This window comes from Propithecus coquereli, unplaced genomic scaffold (genome assembly GCF_000956105.1).
Source record: "Propithecus coquereli isolate 6110/MARCELLA unplaced genomic scaffold, Pcoq_1.0 Scaffold673, whole genome shotgun sequence".
NCBI lineage: Eukaryota > Metazoa > Chordata > Mammalia > Primates > Indriidae > Propithecus > Propithecus coquereli.
Window position 1 is genome coordinate 780023 of NW_012152763.1, and position 20391 is coordinate 800413.

The following is a 20391-nucleotide window of genomic DNA, read 5'->3' on the forward strand; positions in this document are numbered from 1 at the left end:
ACACACCCGCACGGCCAAGCCTCGGTGGCAGGAAGACAACTCCAGCCATCCCAAGCCCCAAGCACCTGCCAGTACCCCCAAACACACAGTCACTACTGCCTCCAAATGGCTTGGCTGGTCCCTTGGTTTTTTGTTGGAGCACTGGAATTTTTGGAAAAATATGCAAGTATGTTGGTAATTAGAAAAATACAAAAATTTATTAGAAGCAAACAACCAAAATGAAGAGACAGTGATCAAACCGCCGCACTCTCCCCATGCGTTCGCAGGTGACTCAGCACAAATGTCAGCACCAGGGCACAGGGGTCCCCAGGACTGCAGGGAATAGCCTCAGAGACCCAGGGATGGCCAGAGCGTCCTCGTCCCCTGCCCACCTCTCCCCTTCCGCGAGCAGGACAAAGCTGCCATAGCACATCCAAAGGAAACCTGCTACTCCACCCAAACCGCAGCCCCTCGGCACCGCCAGTGCTGAAGTGGACGACACAAAGGTACCCAAAGGTGCGTCCTCAGAGGGGCCAGGGTTACCGGGTGAGTCCGAATGGTCACGTGAAAGCTCACAGCTCAGACAGGGCAAATGTGCAGTCACCAATGAGGAAACATTTACAAGAAGATCACATTATCTTCACAGAATAAAGCATGTGAAATAAAAATTTTTATTGTTTTTAACCAGAGAATCAACAATCTAAAAGAAAAATACATAAAGAAATTCAGCACCATGTACTGTATGGCTAGAATTAACCAGACATGTTAAAATGAACTTACATGAATATTTAAAAGAATTTCAAAAAAAGAACATGGCATTGCAATCTGTATCTATTCCTCACCTCGGCAAATTCATGTAGTAAACTTACATGTTTTTGGCAATAAAATTTGACTCCTTATTAACTGAGTTTCGACTGTTTCACAAAAACTCTTAATAATCTACTTCAAATGGAAAACTTGAGGCTTTAATTAAAGACAGATTAATAATTCTGTTGATCTCCACTAAGCACTTCTGAAATATTACAAGGAACTTTACTACCAGAGCTCATGAAAATGGCTCCCAGAGAAATACGCGCACGAAACCTCACCTGGGTCTTGCACAGATGGTACCAGATGAACACAAGGAAGAATGTCTGATGTTTCAGCCAAAATCTTTAAAAATTTTTGCCAGATGCGGTACTTGAGCAACGTGATCAATTCGAAAAACCGCAGCTTATAATTCACACTACGTCTTTCCTGAATTAACTCTGTATTTAGAGAGAATTAAATAATGTGTTTTAAATAACTGAGTATTAAAATAAGAAGCTGGAATCACCGGGACTTCAGGCCAGGGGTGCAAAAGCAAATTCGGAGTCACTGCAAACGTCCAAGAGGGACGTCTTCCGAGATCCGGCCGCAATACAAGCTGCTCGAGGGCAAAGCCCAGCTCTGTCCTGTTCCCCAGCCTCTCCCCTGAGCCCAGGATGGTGCCTGGGATAACGAACTTGCAAATATTTGTGGGATGAACTTACTGAACTTCTCTATCATGACTCTGGATGTTGCGTGTGTGCGAGTGTGCGTGGACACAAGTGCCTGTATGCGAGTGTGCGTGCGTGCGCGTGTTGTGTGTGCTACTCTATGGGTCTTCTCTATGTCAAGATATTCCTTTAAATTCTTTTAGAACTTTTTCTGTTTCTTTTTTTCCTTTTTATATTTACTATATTTTATCTACTTTCAGATGCAAATTTTCCACATTTCTGAAATCAAGATATACCTTACCAAAGACAGTCTCTTAATTACATTTTGCCAGTGGTTTACTTTTTCCTTTCTCAGAAACACAGAAAATAACAGTGTGTTGTACACCTGACAGTCTCTCATACAATAAAATTCAGTGATTCTGTGACCCACTCAGAATTTATTTGTTGTAAGGACTGAGGAGGGGATTCAGCTTCATTTTTTCACCAAGGCCCCCCACACTGTTCCAAAAAACGCTCAGGGAGCAAACCCCGCCAACGCTAAGTCCCAGAGGCTTCCGGTCTGCATCCAAGTGGTACCAGGCCCACTGACCTGCCTCTCAGGCCCGCTCTGAGCCTCTCTGCCTGCCACGGCTTTACGATGCGTTTACTGCCTGCTAACACTGCCCTCCTGTTATGCTGCCGTCTCAGAATTTTCCTGGCTGCTGCTTGAAGTTCGTTTGCCCATGAAAACTCTAAAATCAGCCTATCAAATCCCAAAACAGTCCCATGGAGATCTGAAAGCGCGCTGCTGGTACCCCAGGGGAGGAGCCCAGATGGGTGCAGATACAAACGTGCCCAGCCCAGGAGGTGAACCAGGGCTCATCTGAGCCCCTGCTGGTGCGTGAGCGGGGGAGGGTGCGGGGGGGGCGAGCAGCAGCTCAGCACTGGACAAGGCGCAGGGGACTCTGTCGCGCCTCGTGGCAAGAGCCCCCATAGGAAGCCTGCACAAGCCACCGTGCCCAGACCCTGGTTTCCAAACATCCATCTCCTACACAAAGAACCAGGGCTCCTTAGAGAACTGGCCGGGGCAGGGCTGGGACAGGGGAAATGCCAGATGAGCCTGAAGAGTCTCGAAGCACCAGAGCAAGTGCTCAAAAAACAACAGATGCGCCTCACCTGGGCGCCCACCTGAAAGACTCCCGTGTCCTCAGCTGGAGCAACGTGAGTAACGACACAACCACGGCCTCAGGTCATAACCCAAGGAGTAAAGTAGGTCCCCACGAGTGCACACGGCTGGAAATCAGCGCCTGAGCAGATAAATAAGTGGGGAGAGAGACAAACCTTCCTTACAGAAGAATCCCAGGTAACACATGCCGCCAGGTGGAGCCTAATCCCCCTCCCCAGGAGTGAAGACGGACCTGGGGACCCGCTCCAGTGACCAGAGTAGGGACGAGGAGATGGCCTGGACAGTGGGGAGGCTGCAGACACCACCCACCCAAGCGAAGGGGGCGGCATCACCGGTGCTGAGCCACGAGGACTCCGCTGCCCCAAGAGGACGGGACGAGGGGCAGCTCACCTCTGCACCTTCCTCCCAAAACCCACGACCCCAGTCTGGTCACAAGAAGACACCAGGTAAACCCAAACCACAGGGCCCTGGACAGAACACCTGGCCAGGGCAGCACGGTGGCTCAGGCCGGTAGTCCCAGCACCTTGGAGGTGGAGGCAGGAGGATCGCTCGAGGAACACGGATGACGACGGGACTGCACTCTGGCCCGGCAACAGCGAAACCCTGTCTCGTGTCACAGATGTGAGAAGCCGCCACAGACTCGAGGAGACCAAGGAGACAGGACGACCGAATGCAGCCTGGTGCCCTGGAAGGGTCCTGGGGCAGGACAGGGGCGTTTGTGGAAAAGCTGGCACAACCCTTATCACACCATGTTAAGTAAGCTTTAAAAAAAACTGGCAAAACCCAAATAAAGTGTGGTCGAAGCAGTGAGCCGAAGGTGAAGTCCCAGTCCTGACAAAAAAACAACGGCCCCCGCCAAGCTCCTACTGGGGGAACACAGGAACCAAATCTAAAATCTTCCCTGAATAAAAAGGTTTACAAGTTGCCCAAGGAAAAGGTGGGTTTTTATTGGGATTGTTTGGGGACTTCTGTGTGTCTGCTTCCCGCCTTTGCAGAGTGCACTGACAATCTGACAGTGGCACCTGAGAGAAACAGTGTCACCTGCGCAGAGAGGGCAGGGGACAGGCAGAGGGGAAGAGCTGGCTCCTCCACCCTCCAGGACAGTGACAACCACACAGCTGGTCGAGCCACATCCTGTGACTCTGACCCACGCCGCAGGCTGACACCACGTGCTTCCCGGAGGTCAGACCTGGAGACGGCTGCATTGCTGGTTCTGAACCACTGAGTCTCCACGTTCCACCTCAGTCCCGTCCTCTTCCTGCGTCGAAGTTGTCTTCCGATAGAGGTCACCTTCTTAAGTTTATGCCTACGCATCTTATTTTCACAAACAGGGTCCCTAAAGTTGGATATACAGGAATGTTATCAACTTTATGTAATTAAACTACTAAATTCTTTTATTGTATACTGTACGTTTTCAGTAGATTCTCTTGTGCTTTCCAGATGCATAATCCTATTTACAGTGTCTCCTCATTCCATATTCAGTATTTGTACTTGTCTTTCTCTTTTCTCATTGCTAACTGCACTGTCTAGAGCCTCTGGAACTATGTTAAACCACCATGTTTATACAGAATATTTCTGTCTTGTCCCTGACTCTAATGGAAATGTTTGATTCCCGTGTTTTAAAATCATATTATAGAAATATCTACAAGTTTTCATTTTATTAAGAAAAATCACTTTTGGCTGGGTGCAGTGGCTCATGCCTGTAATCTCAGCACTTTGGGAGACCAAGCTGGGAGGGTCCTTGGAGGCCAGGAGTTCAACACCAGCCTGGGCAACACAGCAAACTAAATCTCTAGTTTAAAAATTAGCTGGCTGTGGTGGTGCACACCTGTAGTCCCAGCTACTCAGGAGGCTGAGGCAGGAGGATCCCTTGGGCCCAGGAGTGTGAGTCTTTCCCCTCACACGGCAGGTGCTCAGTAGACATCTGCTGCATGGACGAATAACCCCATGGAACGTCCTACACCCACTTCCAGAAGCTACAGACAGAGCCCAGCAGCCTCTGGCAGAGCCTGGGGCACCCAGACATTCCCTCTTCTCCCCACCCCACTGCCATCTGGGGGTGTCTGTTTATTTTTAATCATCAGTTTCCAACCACTTAAAATACACTCTTGATACGTATACGCTTTTATGCCAAATAATACCAGAACCGTCAGAAATAACTCTCAATTACGAGCACTATTTTCCCAGCTCTCGACTGAGAACGAGCACAAGAACTGAACAGGCAGCCAGCAGGAGGGGGACATGGCCCGGGAGATACAGAAGGACTCGGGGAAAGATACCAGCGACAAGGAAACCACAGGTCCCAAACCGCCCAGCAGGCAGGGCCTCAAACCTGTCCAAGATGTGTTCAAGACACGTAGTCCCTGAGTTGGGATGAAGCAAGAAGTCCCATTCCTACATAAGATCAGTAAGAGACCTCCCGGGACAAACCAACTCCCCTCCCCAGGACCACCTGCCACCCGAGGACCAGCCACGGTCCTCCCACTAAAGATGGCAGCCGTGCCAACGCAGGACCCCACCTTTCCCCAAACACGCAGAGGCGGCGGCCACACATGGGAAGAAGATGCATGAAGTAAGAAGAGGAAGCAACAGCAGCCACGCCGCCCGAGCACACCCCCAAAAGCACCACCCACGTGGCACCCTTTCGCCAGCTGGTGATGCTCCTGAGCTCATGGCTAGACAAGTCCCAGTTGATGACGATGGCATCCAGTTCAATCCCCGTGGCTAAAAGAGGCAGAAACGGCCCAGTGAGCTTGCAGACACAGCCTTGGCCCGGGCCTCCTGGTCCAAAGATGAACCAAGGCGACATTCCTCCCCTGCCCCAACTCAGCCACCAGCAGACGGGGCCCGCAGAGTGGACACGGAGCTGCCCTGGGAGAGTATACACATCCTTGGCAACTGGCCAAAACTACAGAGAGCCAACCACTGCAACAGTGATAAACACTAGCTATTAACACAGTAACTGTCATGTGAGTTGTATTTAACTCACGCTAGTTTTGAGCCCGGGGCCTCCTGAAGCATATGTAACTCACACATCTCTTTACCTAGGGAGCCGCGAGAACTATTTTTCAAGTTGCCTATAACTCACATACCCACAAAACATAAAAAATAACAAATTTTCCATTAAATTAGTAAGGATCATTTTGTTTTCAAAGTTCTTATTCTATTTTCATCATAAAACACCACGGACCCAAGGAAAATTTTTTTCCTAGTGTGGCAGTCAATGTCTAAATCCCCCCACTAGGTGTGTCTGACCAGCAATCACAGCAGAAACCAAAAAAACCAACCATGTGTGTTGAGGGTAAATTTAGGGTTTGTTCTCCTTTCTTTTCTTTCCTTTTTCTGGTTTAATTTTTCTGTGGGACACCCACTCGCACTTCACTTTCCATTAGCAGTCCTGAGAAAGGAATGCCTTTGGTTTTAAAGTTATCCAGTATAGCAACCGGTAACTATGACCCTTTCAAATATACCTGCTACTTGCTGTTACTTCTCCTGCCCTGTACACACCCCACGTTCACTTAACAGGATGCACGACCCGTCCCGTCGCGCTCCTGAAGGGGGATGTGTGTTGGTTTCCTCGGCTGACGCACTCGCTGCGTTCACGCGCAAGGCCCCTGATCACAGAAAGGCTCAAGCAGCGCTCAGCAGACAGGGCTACGCACCCGCAAAGCAGGGCTGTGTCCCGACACCCAGCGCCCCCAACAGATCATCCGAGACCCTCAGCAAGGCGAGAACCAGCCCTGTGGGCCGTGAGGGTGCGAAGCAACCGTGGCACTAGGTGTGACCTGGGCCAACTCTGTAGCCGCCGGGTGTGGCCACTTCAGGGCTCAGTTTCACAGCCCCGGACTCTGGGCAAACAGCAGTCTTCTCCGGGTCTGGCCAACTCCCACGTCCAGACCACTGCCGTCGTCACCAGTCTACTCTTCTACTCCAGGGCGGGCATCTGGCAAACGTTTTAGATAGAAGACATGCACACGTATCAAAAAGAAAGTAAGCCATGTGATCGAAATAGGTTACCAGACATGAAAAGGTTGAGGGGTCACGTGCACCCACACCCCTCCTCACGTCATGGTGTCCTGGAAGGACCATGCCCCCCTGCAAGGCAGCTGGAGCACAGGCATCGGGGCAGGGACCCCTCTGGCCGCAGGGACAGTGCTTTGCTGTGGCTCCAGACAGGCCAATGAGACTGCCTTTGAGAAGCCCCTTCCCCATCGCAGGGGGTGCACAGGGACAGTCAGCCCTGCAGCCACCCGGCCACCCACATGGGCCTCACCGTACACTCCACACCTGCCAGGCCCTACCAGCCTCCTTCCACCTCCCTCAACCACTAATAAGCCCAAAGAGCTGTCCCTACACCCTGCACCTCCTCCTCAACTGCCCGCGGCCCCTCTGCCTGGCGGGTATGTGGCACCGTCTCTCCCTGGCCTCCTCTGGCTCTGGCGCAGGAGGGCGCCTCCTCCCAGGACCCCTCCCTGCAGCGCTGGCTCCTAGCAGCTGCTCTGCTCTCTGCGCTCTGCTCTCTGCAACTGGGCTCTGGGCGTTTGCCCTGTGCCCCCAGGAAGGCCATTCCGTAAGGCTGGGGACTGCTGCCATCCCCACATGGAAGGGGCCCTAATTCAGTGCTGGCTGGCACCACATACTCAAAAACCAAACTGAGGCACTGCATGTCGTCAGTGTGACTGCTCTTTGTGAACACTTTTCAGAAGGTTCTACCTGGCTCCCAGGGAGACCAGATCAAACAGGCAGAGGGAGAGCCCAGGCAGAGGGGAGGGAGCAGAGGGGCAGGGCCCAGCCTGGGAGTATAGGGCAGAAAGGAGGCTCCCGGAGAACCATGGAAAGACCACCCCCTGCAGACCACCCTCTGCAGACCACCCCTACAGATCCGTCACGGAGCTCACAAGCTAAGCAAAGGTTTTGAAGGACAGGAAGGACAGAGGGGAGGGCAGCAGGCACCAGCAGGGTCCCATGCTCTCTGCCAGAACCTTCCTCCTTTCAGACACCTCAGGAAGGTCCCACACTGGCTGTCAAGGGCCAAGCCTCAATCTCCTGTCCACTTCCTCCACGTTAAAGCAGCATGACCAGGACAGACCCACGCACCCGAGACTCTGGGTCAGCCACCTGCGAGCTCAAAGACACTTGGCAGCCTTCACCTGTGACTTGGTCAGGACGGAGCAGAAGCCAGGGTGCCATGATCAACATCTAGAGCCTCCCACGCCCCAGCTGCATTTCATGACGTGTCCCTGTCCCCTGGACCTCAGATTTGTCTGAGCCTCCTGGGGACAGTGACGTGCGAGATCAGGGTCTCTAGCTGCCTCCCCTACGCCAGGACAGAGCAGGGTCGGGGCACAATTGGCCATGCCAGCCACCCCGGCCATGTGGTGTCCCAGGCAGGCTCGGCTCCCGTTTCCCACCCGGCCACTCCGTCTTTACTTCTCCAATCAGCTCTGGGCCTCCGACCCTTCAGCACCCAGGAGGCCGTCTGTGGTCTCCATGGCCAGAGCTTCTCTGGGCCCTAAGCCGCCTGAATCACTGAGTGGATCCCCTCATCTCCTCTGAGCCTGGAGCCAGGGCTGCTCAGGGACCAGAGCAGGAAGCTGGCTGCCGGTGCGCACGGTGCTCTGCCTGTGAGGGTGGGACACCCCCCAGACATGACCACCTCCAGCTGTGGGGCAAAGGAGGGACGCCCTACAAAGCACCTTCAACAAGTCCAGGCGGACCAGGGCTCGGGCCTGTGGGCTCCCAGGGCCACCCTGGGCCCCTCTCCCCATGCCCCCACCCCGCATGCTCCCCCTCCTCCTCCTCAGCTCTGCAGGCTGCAGCCAGAGGATGCCCTGGCTCTGCACCCTGCGACCTCACCTGCCCCCTTCCCCCAGCCTTCATCCTCCCTCCCTCCATGTGGCCCTCCCCCTGAGCCCTGCCAAGGCTTGCAGCTGCAGACACCCCCAGCTGAGGCAAGCCAATCCCACGGGGTCAGGCTGGGCAGGCAGCCCTAGTGGGGGCCACTCCCAGTGCCCCCCCCACCACTGTGCCCAGCAGAGGCAGAGAAATTCTTCAGAGATCCTGGCCCAGCAGGGTGCTGGGTGCCCAGGCAGGCGGAGGCCCTGGGGGTTTGCCTATGGGTGAGGCACTCAAAGTACTTCCTACACCAGTAAATACTCCGCTAAATACTCAGGCACGGGGCACGCAGCCCTCAGACACAGGCTCCCCTCGTCCCAGCCTCCCCCCACACCTGTGGACTCAGCACAGCAGCCACACGGGACCTGGCAGCCCTGAGGGGGCGACCACAGGCCGGCCCAAGTGCAGAGCAGAGCTCCTGCTGCAGGAACTCCCCCAGAACCCCCAAGTGCTTCTCCTGGGCAGAGTACGTAGGTGAGACGTGGCCCTGGTGATGGTCTCGTTCAAATCTGTCCCCCTGGGGAGCTGCTTTTGTTTCCCTGCTGGTCACTCCACGTCCCTCCAGCCCCCACCCAGCCTAGGCCTTCCACCTGGACGCAGCTCGCCGCGTGCACCACCCGGCTGCAGTGGCAGGGGCGGCAAGATCGTTACCGCAAACAGGAAGTTGCAGCAGATCTGACAACCGTCAGTGATGAAGGAGAAAACGAGGCAAAGCGCGTATCCTCACGAGTCTGTCTGCCGCTTGGACAGACGTCGCTCTTGACAGAACGAGCCCTCTGAGAGCCCCCACCCATCCCGAATCACAAACAGCAGCCGCGGGCTCTGCACTCAGGCTGGAAGCAAATGCCCACAATGCACCCCAACAAGGGCCTGGGGCCCCGGGACCACCCAGAGGGACTCTCTGGGCTGGGTGGGTGGGTCTGTCCACTGACCCTTCAGCATCCTTCCAGTACAACAGCTCCCAAGGCTCCAGGAGACTTGGAGAATGGTGGCTGAAGCAGCAGCCAGCGGGACCAGGTCTCAGCTTCATGCACAGGCTGACCACAGTCACAGCACCTCGGCCAGGGGACAGTGTCCATTCCAACATTTCACAGGGCCAGCAGGTGCCAACTGACAGTCATCCAAAAGCCCGAAAGGCAGGCCAAGGAGGGTGCTCAGGGCTGGAGTCGGGGCCGCTGCCCACCAGGCTCATCCTCGGGACCTCATCCACCCTCGTCTGCTCTGAGTACCTCAGGGCAGCCCTTCCAGGCCCCTCCTGGTGGCTGCAGAGTCCCCAAGCATGGCCAGGCCCAAGGCTGGAAGGCTGCACACCCAAGGACCACTGCAAAGGCCAACTGCTGTGGGTGCCAGCAGGTGGGTAAAGAGACGACCACTGGGTCTGGCAAATCGGCCCTTGCGAGCCAGTGTGGTGGCTCACACCTGTGGTCCCAGCACTTGGGACACAGAGGAGGTGGGAGGACACTTGAGGACAGAAATTCGAGGCTGAGTGAGCTGTGATGGCACCACTGCACTCCAGCCTGGGCAACAGAGCGAGATCCTAACCCAAAAAAATAACTAACTATCATAAAAAACAGCCCTGCAATGCCAAGGGTCTAACAGAGCAGGCCACCAAAGGTGAAACAAGGCCAGCAAACACAGCCCCTTCGTGCCTAGCGGCCCGTCACCCCCATGGTCTTACACAAGGTCAACGTTGCCCCTAAGTGGAGAAACGGGAGCAAGTTAGCGTCTCCTGCCCTAACACCGAAATGGCTGGACTGCCCCAGGGGTGTCCATCACCCCAGCCATCCCACAGCGCATGTCCTACGGCCAGTGAGCCTGGGCCAGGGCAGCCCACCTGCCCACCGAGAAGTCTGAACCCCCAACTCATGTCCAGGTGCTTCCAGTACAACCTCAAGAAACACAGCTGCCAGTTCATGGGGATTCTCAGCCGGAGGAGGCCGCTTCTCCCCGCAACAGGTGCTGCCCCAGGTGAGGTGGCCGTGGAGTAACAGCGTCTCGCACACTGACCACACACGGCTGCCTCCAGGCAACTGAGGGCCTTGTCCACGTGGACGCGTGCACCGTCGCAAAGAGCAGCCCCCCAATGCCCATCCACAGCAAAGAAGAAACAAACCGTGCCTACAGACGGGAGACCGCCACCAGCCAAGCGTGTGCCAAGCCACTGCGAGCCCTGAAAACACCGCATCATGCTGACCGAGAGAAGACAGACACTCAAAAACCACGTACTGAACAGTTCTGCGACACGGAATCCCGGGTTAAAGCAAAATTCTAGAGACAGAGAGTGGAGGGGAGCTGGCCCCAGGAAGGCAGGCTCCGTGGGCAGGCAGTGTCCACAACTGAGTCGTGCTGATCTCTGGACATTGTAGGACGTTCAAATTCCACCTCAATAAAACTGCTTAAAGTGAAAGGAAAAAACAAACCAGAGCCCAGGAACCCACAGAGCTTTCCACCGACCACCAAGAGCAGCTCTGACCGCGCTTGTCCCCAGGGCGCCCGAGAGGGCCAAGCACTGCCAACACCAGTGTCACCTGTGCAGGGCAGCACAAGGCCTGGCCCAGCCCTGTGAGTCCGACTGACTAAAATGTCCCCTCCCCGGGCCCCCCGACACTCTGACAGGCGACTGTGGCTGTGAGAGCCACCAAGGCTCAGGGACTACCAGGTCCCCTTACAGCTCCATCCATGCCCACCTGCACCCACACCCACTCAGAACCCCAAATAAAGCCACCGTGGCCCCTGCCCCTCGAGGCTGCTGGCACACCTGAGCATGCTGTGATGTGTCACTGCCATGTTAACAGCACACATGACAGGACAGAGACAAGAGCTGACTGACTCGTGGAGGAAAGGGGACACGGGGCTGTGCCTGAAGGATGAGGAAGATTCCGCCTGCCTCAGCAAGGCAGCCAGGAGGAACCCTTGGAAAAGGACCGCTTAAGCAGGGCACGAAGACATGAAAAACCAGGTCCTGTCCAGGCTGCAGGCACTCAGGTGGGGCCAGGAGGGCCGGGAGGTAAACCCAGGACTGCAGTGAAGCCTCCCAGGAGCCCCGGGCACCAGGCAGGCGGGAAGCAGGTGGGAAGGGGCGGGAAGCAGGTGGGAAGGGGTGTGGCAGCCTCGCTGCAGGGGTGAGCTCCCCTCCGCTTACCGCTCGCCACAGGCAGGTAAGCCCAGGCTTGCCAACCGGTTCATCAACCACCCAGGCAGCCCACAAGTGGACCTGGACCAGGCCCCGAGGCAAACGTGAAGGCACAGCTGCAGCCCACCGCCAAGTGGCCGTGCCAGGAAGAGATGCGGGGAGACCCTCCGAGGAACACTGTCTGCCTGCACCAGCGCCTCGCCCCTGCCTCACCCTGCCCAAAGGCCTGGGGCCTCAAAGCACTGGCCAGCGAGGTGCGATTCCTGCTCACTGACGCCCAAACAGGCAGGCTGAGGTGAACCCCACCAGGGTCACACGTCGGGTGAGAGGTGAGGCCCACTCCTGCTCCTGCTCCTCGAGGACCCGGCATGCAGCCTCTCGCTGGGCACCAAGGGCAGAATTCCCTGCCATGGAGACTCAGGCCAAAGCCACGTTTTCTGTTCTTAAATCTCCTTGGCTCCCAGAATGGGGACCAGCCACTCAGATAGCACGCGAGGAAGGGACCAGGAAAGGACACCCCTGAGGCCCAGGACACAGGCCTGCAGGCCAGGACCCATTCTGGACCCTGCTGCACAGCAAACAGGGGCCAGACTCAAGTCCATGCACTGGGTGACACCCGACCCAGGTCCAGGGCGGGGACAGGGGTGTAGACAGAGGAGGGGCAGGTCCAGGGTGGGGATGGGGTGTAGATGGAGGGGAGGCAGGTTCAGTGTGGAGGCCAGGGCCGGGTGTAGACGAAGTGGGGTAGGCCCAGTGGGGGCTGAGTGGGCCCTGCAGTGCCAGGAGCCCCCGGGCAGAGATGCCCCGAACACTCAGAGTGGCTGCAGTAAGGGCCCTCACCGGGAGGGCAGCCCGGCAGCCCAGGGCAGCCCTGCTAACCCCCAGGGGCAGAGCAGAGGGAGTGCTCCCAGCCACTGTCCCCACCCACCCTGAAGAGGGTTCTTGTGCCCAAGAAGAGAACTGGCCAAGGTCTGGTGACCGACCAGTGGGTCACGATTCACTTCAAGTAACGGCTGACCCAGGCCCGTGCTCCTGGACACGGGGTGAATTTATTCTCTCTCACCGAAGGGAAAACAGAAACAGAGGCGCGTCTGCTGCACCTGCAGTGACACCGGCCTGCTCTCCCCACACTCAGGGCTCGTCGCCGGCTGGGAAACCTCTCCTGTGCAGCACCAAGACCGGCCCTGGGACTGGGCGTGCCGCCACTCCGCCCTGGCCCGGAACCAGCACCAGCCCAGCCCGTCAGGGGCCCTGCCAGCCCCGCATCGTCCCGGGTCACGCAGCTACATAGCCACAGCAGAGCTCGGCCCCTGCAGACAGCGCAGCCGCACACGCCCTGCCCACGACGTGCTGAGGGCCCCAGCACAGCGGGTCCAGCGGACACTCTTCCAGCGCCACTGCCGTCTCCCCAAACAAGCCTTTTACATGTGAAGTTTAAACCGTGCGAACAGTACAGGCACCACCTGTGCTCTCAGCACCCTACGGCCACGCGGGGCAGGAAGCTGACCAAAGAAGGCACAGGGTCCCCAGACGCTCCCAGAACAAGAGGCCCCGTGATGGTCGGAAACGTGTGAGGTCACAAAGCCACAGAACCACGAGGAAGGCAGGGACCCCCACAGGCTCGGCCCACGCAGGTGACCCCTAAATCCTCCGGCTCCAATTCACACAAATTTCCCACGGTTCCCTTTCCTGGACTGAAGCCCGACAGTGGAGACGGCGGCGGCCCCCGCGCTGCTTCTGCACTGAGCCGCCCATGCTCGCTGTGGAGAGCGAAAGCCCGGACGGCTTTCTCATCTGCGTCTGAGAGTTTGCAGGGAGCCCCGACAGTCCGGAGTGGGCCCTTTCTGAAGAGCACAGTGAAGAGTCACCCCACTTCTCAGATTTAAATCCACCCTCAAATCTGATCTGCTCCCCCAAAGGAGGGCCTGGAGGGGCTGGCGGCTCAGAGTCCGCTCCCTGTGCTCTGTGGGTCCGCGCTCGCCAGCAGAGGGGTGCCGGCAGGCTCCAGCCACAGTGGGAGGAGCATCCAGGGGCCTGGCCCACCCACGAGGGAGCACCAGGGCCAGGCCAGGGCAGGCAGTGGGGCCTCAGGGCCTCTGGGCACGGTCCTCCCTCACCTGTCCCTGGAGAGTCCCGAGTGTCCCAGTGAGCTCAGGTGAGCAGAAGATGGAACTCAAGTTACATTCATGCTTGCTTTGGGGACAGCGTGCCTTCTCCCTGCCACCTCTCCTCCCTGAGGCCCCGCAGCTATTCCCATGAGCGCACCAGAAAGGCACGCCCGGGAACAGCAGGGAAGTGCAGCATGAGCACAGAGCTGAGAGGCTCGCAGGCTACAGGGCAGGGACGGGCGCCAAGCGGCCACCTGCCTGGCCCCATTGCTGGATAGAGCCCACCTCCCACCAGGAGCCACTCTGAGGCTGCCACTGAAGGAGCCCTGCTGCTCAGGGACACGCGTCTCCCCCCCAGTGCAGCTGCCCCACTGCTCCCTTCGGCTCCCGCCTGTCAAAGCCTTCCACCTGCATCCCAAGCCTTCCACCCGCACCCCAAGCCTTCCACCCGTGCCCCAAGCCTTCAAACCGCGCCCCAAGCCTTCCATCCACATCCTGGCCACTGCACGGAGGGCTCTGAAAGGGCACTTGGCCTGGTCTGGGTTCTGTAATGTCCAAATCGGACCCAGCAAGTCCATGGAAACGCCCCCAGCACGGCCTCTTTCCCGAAACCATCACCAAGCAGAGACCTCCGGGACCAGCCCCGCCCCTCCTCCTTGCTCGGCCCGCTGCAAGAGGAGGACACGTGGGCCCTGCCCTCCACATGGAAGGGCACTTCCTAGCGACACCGGCCAGAGGGGACTTCTCGGAGCAGTCTGGGCTGAGAGGCAGCGGACACAAACCCTAAGTGTGAATATTCTCACGGGGCTGTCCAACAGATCAAAACAGGAGAAACATTTAATATTTCAAATCAAAAAAGCTCCACTCCAGTGCCCAGAAATCTAAACTCTCTCCTCGGCAACTCTAGAGGTGATAAAAAGAGGAACTCAGGGAGGATGGGAGTTTGTGAGCAGAGAACAGAGGCTGAGTCCACACCACCCCAGCAGCACAGCCGGGGGAAACAGGTAATTGCCGGGCTCACATCAACATGCCAGCACTGCCAAGGGCCAACCTAAAGCGCTGTCTGCGAGGAGGGGGAGGCGTTCAGGCATCGCCATGACCTGTCATCAGCTGGAACCTCAGCTCACTTAATCCCACCGCCCTAGGGGACGAGAGGACCCCACCTTATTAACACAAACTCAGGCAAACAGACCACAATTCTCCTAGAGAAAGTGTGTACTGAGAGCTCAGGTCAGAGGTGGTAATGGCAGAAAAAGAAAGAAAATGCTGAGCCGTGCCCGGCCTCGGGCCATCGCAGGGGGACCAGGGGCCTGAGCGGACCCCGGCTGGGCCTCAGGCAGCCCACTCCATGCCTGGGACAAGGAGAGAGGCTGCTTACGAAATGAGGAAGCCCCCGACCTCCTGCGCAAGAGCACGGCTCCACACTGGCTTCCCCGGAGGCCCCTGCACTCTGCATCCCGGCCGAGCTCTTCTCCAGACCGCGGCACTGTGCAGAGAGGACACTTAGAGCCATCTGGGTGACATCCCAGGAAGTGAGTGAGGCCAGAGGCAGGTGGCCCAGGGTGCCCTGACACCGAGAGGCATGACAAGGAGAACCAAGGCAGGGCGTCCGGGAAGCCAAGGAAAAGGTATTTGAGAAAAGACAAATAACAAGTGCTGGGGAGGACGCAGAAGGTCAGAGGCCTCGGACGCCGCTGGTGGGAGGTCACGGTCAGGTCCTCGTGGGGTTAAACATGGAGTTACCATGGCTGGCAATCCTGGGACCGGGCACACCCAACAGAACTGAAAACGTGTCACAGCAGCATTCACACAAACGCTCACAGCAACATTGTTCACGGTAACCGGAAAGTGGGAACAGCCAAAACCCATCAACGCAGGAATGGAAAGCAAAACGCATCACATCACACCGCGAGTGTCACTCAGCCGTACAGAGGGGAGGGAGGCTGGCGCAGGTAGCACCACGGATGCACCTGGCAAACGCCGTGCCCGGTGGAAGATGCCAGATGCAAAGAGCTCTTGGGATCCCTCTGGCGTGTGCCGCTCAGACAGGCGAATTCGCGGGGATGGGCCGTGGACTGGTGGCTGCGAGGCTGGGTGTCGGCAGGGGTTACGCATACAGGGTCTCTTCTGAGGTGATACAAGCGTTCTAAATTGACTGGGGTGACAGCTGCCGCCCTGTGCACATACCATAAACGGATGAGCTGCACCCTTCAAGCGGGAGAGTCCCGCGTGTGGACTCTGCCTCAGCAAAGCCGTCACCAGACAGAAAGTCCTGGAACAGGAGTCCACAGAGCTAGGACAGAGGACGCCGCCAGGCCCTGTCTGCACATGGCCCTGTGACGGGCTGAGGCCGGGGGACTGCCAGGAGCAGGGCTAGGACACTCAGTAGGGCTGGAGGGGATGGGGCTTCACAGTTTTCAAGGTGGAAGAAACTGCAGCACCATGGATGCTGACGGAACCATCTAGAAACAAGAGCAACACTGAAGTCCCAGAAGAGAGGGAGACTCACCCCGAGGCCACTGCCATACACTCTGGGGGCTTAAGAGCACCTGCAGGTGGGAAGGCCCTCGGGTTCCTGCTGACGGCCCCTTGCCGAGCCCACTCCACAGGTGTGCGGCACCTGGCCAGGCAGAGGGCAGGGCTGCGTGGGAGATGACCGAGCAGACACCCCAGAGCCAGCTGTGCTCTCAGGACCCTACCGCTGGCCTAAGTCTCCTCCCCAAGAACCTGCCTGCCTGTGTGGGGGTGGGGCCAACCTCTGAAACCACAGCCGGCAAGAGTTCACCTTCTCGGTTCACCCCTAATGAAAACATAAGGCAGCAAAGGCCAGAGACCTCACTTGTCAAACCCACCGCAGCAAGCGTAAGGAGTGGGCGTGGACCCCCGTCGAGCCCGTGGCAGGCTAGTGGGTAGTGACAGCAGGAGTCTGATTTGGGAATTAAAGAGCAGCCACAGAGCTCACTGAGGGCGGCCCCCAGGCGCTGCGACAAACCTGGGAGGGGCACAGGCACCTCCAGCCACTTCTAGGCCCAGGGAGATGTGCGCGAAGGCGTGGAAGGGTCACCAGTCCAGACAGACGTCCCAGCGTGTGGGCCGAGGAGACCTTTTCACAGGGTGACTGGGTCAAACTATTTTCACAGTACTGCGAGTAGCACTCCTTCTCCTTCTCTCCCAGTGAGCGGGGACGGGGCAGCTTCCAAAGGGCACGTGGCGTGTGCAGGCGTCGCCGCTCTGCCACCTGCACCATGTGTTCCTGTGCTCTGACCGTTCAGCTTCGACCTCCAACAAGGCAAACACTGCGAGTTAAAGCCTACGTGAACAAGGACTCTCTGGGGTCCTCCGTAAGCCTCACGACATGAGGGACAGAAGTCTGAAGACCGATGTATTGTAAGGTATTTACCGCAACACCATCTCTGACATCAAAGCATTAGAAGGAACTGGAAGGTTCCCCAGCGGGACAGCTCAGCAGACTGTAGCATGGCGTCCTGGGACACGACGAGGCCAGCAGTGGTGACGAGGAAGCAGAGGCTGCCGAACAAAACGTCATGTCCATCCCAGAATGCTAAGGACAAAAGATTCAAGTGCACACAGGCGGCAGTCCAGGGGGTGACCTCCAGGTGGGGAGGCGAAGGGGCTTGTGAGGGGAAACTGCACAAAAGCGCACCACCTGTCCCTCGTGCATAAAAGAAAACGGTGTTCATCACAGCCAGCACGTCTGTCTCAGGTTCAGACACCTTCCTCCTGGGAACCACGACCCCCGAGGAAGCAGCTGGTGCACTGGTCACTGCTGAAGCTGGGCGTTAGTTGGTTTCCGAGACGACGGAAGCAAACGAGAGAGAGAATTCCTTCACGGGCCTCGGCCCCTCTGCGGAGCATGTTCGGCAACAGGGGCACGTGTCTCGCAAAGGCAAACAGAGTCACAAAGCCCAGCTTCTGAAATCTAGTATTAACACAAACCAAGGAATTGAGAAGTCCTTCACCCAAGAACTCACTTTTACAGATCAAGCGTCTATCCCACAAGCACCATATCCCAGACCCGAACCCAGGAAGGAGGCCCCGACCGGAAATGACTGACTGTTTCCACCTGGTGCCCTGGCTTCACCCAGGCCATCGGAGGGGGACAGCTCCCACTCGTGGGGGCTGCGCCTCACACAGTAATAAACCTGACAGGTGCTTCTCCACTTACCCCTCACTCACGACACATCTTGCAGGATTAACCTACGTACTGTTTACCAAAACAGACGTTCCTTCCAGGTGTAAACGTAACGCAGAATTCCACACAGCCTTAGGAAGAGTGAAAATGCAGGAGAACATGCTGCTCAACACAAGTGAATTAAGTTACCATTTTAATATCAACGGAGAGGAATACATGTATACAGCTGAAACCCAGCAAAAATGCTAGAACTCAGAATCAAAGATTACTGGAAAGAATGTTTGCACAGCAAAATTCTTTTCCCCTCGAGACTAAAATGCCCCATCAGGCTTCATTTTCCTGACATTTCTGAGGCTTTGAAGCCACAGCCAGTGGGTCTGAATCATCTGAACCAACCATGCTATAGCGACACGTTACTCGAGAGCCTAGAATAGAACGCTAAACACACAGGCACACACCCATGCAGGCACTTCTGCAGAAAATTATCAAACACGAAACTAGATAAAGTTGCCGTAACAAAGTCCGTGGGAAAGGAACTCATCTCCAACAGGTGAGTATGATACACGGTGCTTTGGAAGTTAAAAAAAAAAAAGAGAACACAAAAATAGCGCCTACTTTTATTAACAAAAACCAAACCAGCCTGTGCCCGAACTTAGCTTAATGATACACTGCGCCCATGCCTGCCGCCGGCAAGGACCCAGATCCTTCTCTGAAATCTAGAGCGTGCTTGTATCAGCGGCACACATCCATCACAACACTGGCACTGCACCAATCCGTCCACCTCGGGAAGGGAGGGAGGGAGGTACGTGGCTCCGCAGCTCCATCTGTGCCACTTGGAGCCGCATTCTGCTTTATTTGGGTTGGCAGTGTAAGCACCAACAGCGGGGTGGCACCGTGGCTGAGACGCTGAACTAGGGCAGCCTCGGCCTGCCTCTGGGAGCTCCCGGTGCACCCTGGGCCTGGGCTCCCTGTCTGCCCAGAGACACCATCTCGGTTCAGGTGGGACTGCGGATTGGGCAGAGCAGCCCTAGGAGGTGGAGGCCTCAGGCAGTCAGCATCCCTTTCCTGGCCTTGAAGGGGTTCTCTGCATCTTTTTCTTTAACATACAAGAAATATAAAGTTCTCTGGGCTTTCAAAGGACTCCCCTTATTTAAAAACTAAAGAGATACTAAGTTACAGGGTAAGATAAGAGTACCCTACACCAGGAGCCCCGCCCAGTCGGCCACAGACAAGAGAGGCAAGCACCCAGGCATATGGGGCCAAGGTCTGGGGCCCAGAGTGGAAGGCCTAGGATCAGAGGTCAGGAGCCAGAGTTGGGGTGTGGGGACCAGCATTCAGGGGCCCAGGGCTCAAGGCCCGGCTTTAGGGGCTAAGGTTTGGAATTCTGGGGTAGGAGTTTGGGAGGGGGGTGCTGAGGGAGTTTGGGGTAGGGTCCAGGTTCAGGGGCCCAGGACAGGGGTTGAGGGCTAGGAGCTGGGGTTTGAGTTGAGATTCAGGATTTAGGGTTGGGCTAGATTGGGTTTGGCGGGCAAGGAACCAAATTTGAAGGCTGCGGTTCTAAAGTTAGAATTCAGGGTTTAGGGACCAGGGACAGGGGTTTGGGGGCCAGGGTTCAGAGTCAGTTCTGGGGTTAGGATCTGTGGTTCTGTTCCAGGGTTCAGGGACTCAAGACAGAGGTTTGAGGCCAAGGTTCCGGGACAGGGGTTCCAGGGTTCAGGGCCAGGGTTGAAGACAGGGCCAGAGCCAAGGGCCTGGGGATCAGGGTTCAGGAATCAGAGGTGGGGCTGGGTTTGGAATCTGATGCCCACAGACTGGGTTTCTGGGGTCTGGATTCCAGGGACCACGAACAGGGGTCAGCACTGGGATTCAAGGACTGCAGTTTTCCTGTCGGGATTTGAAGATGGGGTTCAGAGGCAAGGTTCTAGGGTTAGGGTTCAGCAGCCAGAGTTTAGAGGCTGGGGTTCAGGGATTCAGTGGCCCGGTCTTCAGGTTCCAGGCTTGAGATCAGGCAGGGGACTGCGGTCTGGGGCTTGGGGGTCAGGGCAGGGGTCTGGGGTTCTAGGCTCAAAGCTCAGGGTCCCGGGATTTAGGGTCTCGGGGTTCATGGTCCAGGATCCAGAGCACAGAGTTTGGGGTTTCGGGCTCAGGGTTAAGGATCAGGGTCTAGGGGCTCAGGGCCCAGGCCCAGGCTCAGGCGGGGTTCAGGGACCGGGTCCGCAAGTTGGGGTGTGAGGTCTGTGGGGCCGGGGCCGGGCCGGGGCCGGGTGAGGGTCGGGGTCGGGGCCGGGTGAGGCCGGCCTGCGGCGGCCGCACTTACGTCGTCGAAGAGCGAGCCCACGTTGGCCGTGACCAGCAGGACCGCCGTGCCCGGGGCGGCCGCCTTCCCCGCCATCGTGCCGGGCGGCGCGGGCGCTGGGCAGGCGGCGCGGCGCTTCCTCAGGGGCCGGCGGGGTCTCGCGGGGCCGCGGCGTCAGCTGCGCCGGGGGGCGGCCCCGGGGCGC

General features: G+C 57.2%; 1 protein-coding gene across 1 annotated transcript in view; it reads right to left on the reverse strand.

The window, feature by feature from the left end:
• The window catches only part of INPP5A (inositol polyphosphate-5-phosphatase, 40kDa), a 180749-nt gene extending 160358 nt beyond the window's left edge, over nt 1–20391 (reverse strand). Inside the window, exon 1 of the mRNA XM_012660676.1 lies at nt 20208–20391. Within this exon, the coding sequence (XP_012516130.1) occupies nt 20208–20282 (75 nt within the window). The 5' untranslated portion in view covers nt 20283–20391. The remainder of the gene's footprint in view (nt 1–20207) is intronic.